This window comes from Microtus ochrogaster, unplaced genomic scaffold (genome assembly GCF_000317375.1).
Source record: "Microtus ochrogaster isolate Prairie Vole_2 unplaced genomic scaffold, MicOch1.0 UNK38, whole genome shotgun sequence".
Classification (NCBI taxonomy): domain Eukaryota; kingdom Metazoa; phylum Chordata; class Mammalia; order Rodentia; family Cricetidae; genus Microtus; species Microtus ochrogaster.
The window spans coordinates 2,466,343-2,472,376 of record NW_004949136.1 but is presented as its reverse complement, the minus strand read 5'-3'; the positions used below and the strand labels follow the sequence as shown (position 1 = coordinate 2,472,376).

Below are 6,034 nucleotides of genomic sequence, written 5' to 3'. Positions count from 1 at the left end.
GAGTTCGAGACCAGCCTGGTCTACAGAGCTAGTTCCAGGATAGGCTCCAAAGCCACAGAGAAACCCTGTCTCGAAAAGCCAAAAAAAAAAAAAAAAATGGAGTTGTTTATAACCAACAAGACAGGATATGGTGCCATCTTGCAACGGCAATCCTGTCCGGCTCCCTACAGGCATGGATCTTATGCTCCCCAGCAGACCCCACCAGGAGATGACAGGAAGGCTGGGAACACCTACCTGCTGGGTGGCCATTGATAAACATCCCGCAGTAAGTGACTCCCGAGCAGTGCGACAATCTGCCCAGTCCACTGAAGACATCGCTGTGCCACTGTCCCTGCGCAGAGGATAAGGTGGCCTTAGAGGATGGCTCCAAGGAGTCCCAGGACCCTTTGTTATAGGAACATCCGAGGCTGTGAGGTTCCTGCAGCCTTTACTTTGGTGGTGAAGCACTGCATTTTGCTAGGAGGGATCCGATTTGCTTTGCTAAGTGTTTTCCCCTTGAATTTTAATGACGCCAGGAAAGAGGGGAACAAAGGCCCAGCGTACACCATGCAAACAAAACACCACTGAACAGGCGCACTTGGTGCACAAAGGCCTCCCAATACAAAGACGTGGCACTTAGTTGATCGCGAGGAAACCTGAACCCGTGACTACAATGGGCCAGGACCAAGGTGGGCTGCTCTGATGCCCGGAGCTTCTAAATGAAAAGGCAATTACAACACACAACTTGAGCACACACACCTCGGAGGGGGCAAGGTGCCGCTCGCCGTGCCCCGTTCGCATCCTCTATAGTACACCTGGGTTCCCAAGCAATTGTGTGAAGCAGCAGGAGGATTACGCCATAGAAAGATTTGAGATCAGAATGGTGCTCTATTTGGTTATGAATTACTCGTATTGGGGAAGTCAACAAAAGGCCTGGTTTGAGACGTTCTTCTGCTGAGGTTAATTGGGCACCAGCTGCCCCACTCTGTCTCGGACTCCTGCAGCCTGGGCTCCTGATGGAGGGGACACTGCCTAGTGTCTGAGAATGCAGACAGAACAGGAAAGTGGGTGGTAGGGTTCACTCAGGCCTAGAAAGTGGTGAGAAGGTTGAAGCCCTCAGTAGGGTCAGAGTCCCGAGAACCTGTGAGGAAAGCTTTTCATGGGCAGCTGAGAGGAGAGGACAGCCACCACAAGATGGGCAGCTGGATCTCCCGAGATGAGTGCAAAGACAGGCCTCAGGCTAGGTGCTGAGAGTAGGTGCCCACGGGTGCCGACCTTGAGACCCTCATGCCTCTAGGCCTTATTCATAAACAACGCGCTAGGGGCCCCCTTCAGTTCTGGAGAGGTCGGGAGCCAGCTATGGAACATGTGGTTGGGGCCTGGTTGCTCACCCAGGTACAAGTCCCTCTGGGATGTGGATGGGCCTTCATCCTGAGAGTTGCCAAGTTACTCCTGAGCGAGGGTCCATTCCTCCAATCCTGAAATCCCAAACTCTGATCCCAAGGTTATAAACCAGCTGCATTCCTGGAGCGGCTGCTGATGGTGGATGCGCAGTTGACAATGTCCTGACCCTGCAGATGTCACTCACCCTGCCATTTCACTTGATCCATGTCTTGTGCTATGAAGAGCGTCCACTCCACACTGATTGTGACACTGATCCATGGTCTTGTGCTATGAAGAGTGTCCGCTCTGCACTGACCATGACAGTCCTTTCTCGTCACTGCAGACGTGGATGCACCGGGGTTGGGGAAGAAGGTGTCAGGTCGGCTCTGGAGAGCTCAGGGAGTCTCGGGAGCCCTGCTCGGAGGCCTGGCAGGTGACCCACAGCACAGGGCCTTCCCCTAGCCTGGCTTTCTTCACCGTGAGAATTCGGGTGTCCCATCAAGCAGGCCAGCCTAGCGGCTTTCCCATCCCCTCCTTGTCCTTCCTGGTCTGAGTCTCTCAAGGGTGACAACAGCACACAGATGGCTGGTTATTCTGCAGGAGGGGCCACTTGGCTCTGGCTGGACTCGCTAATGTCCTGGGCTCTGAGCTCTAGGATAAGGATCAGCAGTTTCTCTTCTCTCTTCACCACTGGACCCACTTGGGCTTCCTGGAAAGCACCAGTGCGGACCTTCAGAAGGAAAGGAGGCCGGGCCGTGGGCAGGCCAGGGCGGGTGGCCAGAAAGGAGTGCCCGGGCACCGACAGAGATAAACACAATGATGTGGAAGTGCCTGCTGGCATGGCCGATGGGCCGGGCAGTGGTGGGTGAGGAGCTGTGGGCGGCACTAGTCTGCCACGGGAGTCTCTCAGCCAGTCGCTCCCTGGCATCTCCAGCGCAGCTAACAGTGCTTACCACCCATAACGGTTGCCATTGTCCCCGATGTGGGTGGCCAGTGGGCTGCATGCTAGAATCAGAACCCACATGGTAAGAGCTGGAGCTTGGTGTTCCCGGCTTCAGGTCAGCACCTATGGACTTGCCTGACTGACATTATAGATTCTATACTGGACATTTGCATCCAAACCACGAACAGACACTGAAACAACTCTGAGAGTGTCAGGCAGCTTCCTGCAGATAACAACACCCTTCCACGGTCTCCCTGTGACAACAGCCCAAGGAGGCAGCTGGGCAGGTACTGGTCTGGACTTGAGAGCCAAGAGTTGTGAGCGTCCAGAGAGGCAATACTCAGTCTGCGGGTCTCAGCCATTGGGAGGTGGAGCCGGGCACCACACTGTCACCACAGAACCCCAGGGTATTAGAGACACCTGCTCTCCTCCTCTCTGCCCAGCTGCTTCCTGACATGCAGGGAAGGATGGATACATATGATAGGACCGAAGAGGGTGAAGACAATGACATAGCAAGTTATACAAGTCATTTAGGGCTCAGGTTTGCACCCCAAATCAGGCAAGCACACAGCAAACAGGGAAAGGACACGCGGATGAGAGTCTAGCAGTCTGTTCTGTGACTGCCACAGTGACCCCAGAGAATGGAGCTCAGTCTTCCTCCTGCCCTGGTCTGCCACAGCTGCAGACCACATTTATGACAGTGAGCTGCAGGAAACAAACGCTCGGCCCCTCTCGGTGTGGGAAACATTTTCCAGTTAACCCACGCTGCTTTCTTCCTACACTTTTACTAGAAGTGGCTCTGTGGTGTCCATACCATAGATGTGGATCTGGGTGCAAGTCCAACCAACCTGGGCACAAGTTCACCTCTTTGTTCTTGCACATCTTGGTCCTTCCTGGGTGAACACGCTCCAGACCTTTTGTGAGTTGGCCTCCACAATGTTATGGCATGGAGGAGACAATTATTACTGATTGCTGCTAAGCCTTGGGACTTCTGCTCCCCTTGGGTGATGTCACCTATGAAGGGTTGGCTCGGCTCTCCTCCTGGGGTTGTGACTGTCGTGGAGCTTGGTTTCCAGCTTGTAGAGATGGCAGGTCCAGTAACAGGAGGCCTGCAGGATGTTGGATTTGACTGGTCTGGACTGCATCCTCCTAGGATTTCGGCATGTGGAGTGGGAATATTTGTAGGGCATGGACTGGCACTAGTGCCCTAACTGTGGCTGTGATGGTTCCAGGAGGGGCCACTGTGGGGAGCAGCTAACTCCTGAGGAGCTACCCCCGGACATGAGTGTTCCACTGTCCCACATTCCCGGGACCTTCAGTGGTAGAGACAGGCCTGGGTCAATGGTTTTTCCATCCTGGCCTGGAGCTTCTTGGCCCCAGGAAGGCAGGCAAGTGATACAGGAGGTAGCCACAGGCCCTGCCTTCATGGTGACATGCAGGCCCCTGAGACTCTCCAGACGTGCCAGCAAAGGGGGAAGCTGGGAACTGCAGCAGATGAAGACACCCATAAGGCTAACCACCTGTTTCATATGTGCACAGGTGTGCCAAACAGCAGGCTGCCCTCTGGGAAAACCCCTATGGGAAATGCTGATTTTCAGGAAGCCAGAGCTTTAGGTGACATCCACATCCACGCTGTGGGAGAGGATGGACGGACTCACATTACCATGACTGCCTTGCCAGCTGCCTGGCCGTCTCTAGACCCAAGCCCTTTCTCCTAGAACATCTGCTCAGGTCTGGATTTCTGTTCTCTAAGTGGGAATACTGGCTAACGGTGTAAGTGACTAGGGAACTCTGACGGGCACTAGGAAATGCAGAAATGGAAGCCTCTGTTTGTTTCTATTGGGAACTTCAAACAGTACAACCACTGCAGAAAAATCTGGCAGCTCCATAAAAACTTAAAAATGCAATTACCACACTGCTGGGTCTCCCACCCACAGGCTCGCACACAAATGCTCAGAGAAGGGGCAGTTCGAGGGTCCGTTGAGATGAATGAGCAAGGGAAATGGAACATGCATACATATGGCCCCTCGGCCTTCAAAAGGAGGCTCCTGTACATGCTTCAGAGAGAATGGGCCTGAGGCCATGATGCTCAGTGAAAAATGCCGGTCAGGAAAGGAGTCAGACTAACTGAGACAGAAGAAAGGTGGGGGCCGGGGCTCCAGGGCAATGGGGAGTTGGGTTTAATGGGACAGAATCTGATTACATAGATGAGTTTTGAACAGACAGTGGCAAAGGCCACACAATAATTTAAGCATTTAGTGCCACTGAACTAAACACTTAAAAATGGACAAGCCTGTATACTTCCTGTTTGCATCTGACTAATGGCAACACAAAGAACAGTGTGCCTGCGGGAAGCAAGTCTCATGAGCCCTCCCGCCTCGTGGCCTCTCCTGGTTGACATCTCTGTCCTCCACTCCGTGCAGATGGTGGCCCCTAGTGAGGAAAAACGCAGTGCAGAGATGGTCATCAGCCGGAGAGCCTCGTGAAACCCTCTGCCTCTGGCTAACGAGGCTGACGGACTGGGTAATCACCTTCTCTCACTTAGGCATCATGGGAAACCTTTTTTCCCCTAAGACGTGCAGGTCAGGGAAGTTGTCTCAGGCTGGCAATCAGTTCTGAGTTCCAGATGGCACTGGATAGAATGTCCACCTTTCCTCTTGGCCTTGGGTGTCCTTTTCTGGTCAGTGTCCACAAGATCCTTGAAGGTACTTTTCTTTAGCCTTACCAAGGCCACTGGAAAAATGTGGAATTTAGGGCCTGTATGCCCAGATGTGGCTCCTCTGATCACTCCTAGGACTTGATGGTGGCTGCTTTAGCCCATGTGATTGCTTGTTGGTGCAGCCTGTGAGTCAAAGCCAAAGGCCTATGTATCCCTTCCTCCAAACACTGTCCAGGTCTCCTGCTGACCAGCCCAGAGTGCTGGGGATGGGGGGGGGGGCAATGCTGAGGATTAAGCTGAGGGAGGAAGCCTTTGTGATGGGTTTTGTGGAGTTCGAAGTCCTGGGCCCGGGAGGAAACGCCACGGCAGTTTTAACAGTTTTAGCCTGTGTGGCAGTCTCAGGGCCTGTGCTCACTGTTTAGGCATTTAGGCCTCTCTACTGCTTGCCTTAAGGCCCAGAGCATTTCCACCCAAACTTGGAACAAGGACCCAAGGCTGGGCTGCCGCTGCTGAGCAGATCTGGGCTGCCCCCTGGTGGACATACTGCAGGCTGTTAGTGGTGAAAGTAGGCATTCATGTCTCTTGGCCAAGGCCACACATTTTCAGGTTTCAGAAAGGAAAGGCCTGGGGCTGGGCCCCGCAGATCCCAGCCACCGATGGTCAGTGTCCATCAGGGAAGTAGTCATAACCAGCAGTGAAGCCAGGCTGGAGGTCTGAGTACTTGTGGGACAGAACGTCCTCTGGAAAGAGGGCTGGCGGGAGTTCGTAGCCGCCTCTCACTCCGGCGCAGGTGGCGGTGTGAAGGGGACTTTCTGGGCTGCCCGTGGAAGCTTATCCATTATACCTGAGCAATGGGGTGGGTTCTGGAGGGACCCAGTGGCACAAGGCCTTTCCCAAATCCCAGGGTGGGCAGGGTCAGGTATATGGACTGGGAAGCAAAGTCTGGGCCCCAATTTCCCGTTTACAAAATATAGCAAACAGCTCCTTCGGAGAGATGTAGGGAGTTTCCGTGAACCCTTCAGAGAGGTGTGGGGGGTTATGTGAACCCTTCAGAGAGGTGTGGGGGGGGG

The 6,034-nt window shown here is 53.9% G+C and overlaps 1 protein-coding gene across 1 annotated transcript in view; it reads right to left on the bottom strand.

Annotated features, from left to right (window-relative positions):
- The window catches only part of LOC101998195 (MORN repeat-containing protein 1), a 23,645-nt gene that overhangs the window by 6,887 nt on the left and 10,724 nt on the right, over positions 1-6,034 (bottom strand). Inside the window, exon 7 of the mRNA XM_026790008.1 lies at positions 235-331. Within this exon, the coding sequence (XP_026645809.1) occupies positions 235-331 (97 nt within the window). The remainder of the gene's footprint in view (positions 1-234; positions 332-6,034) is intronic.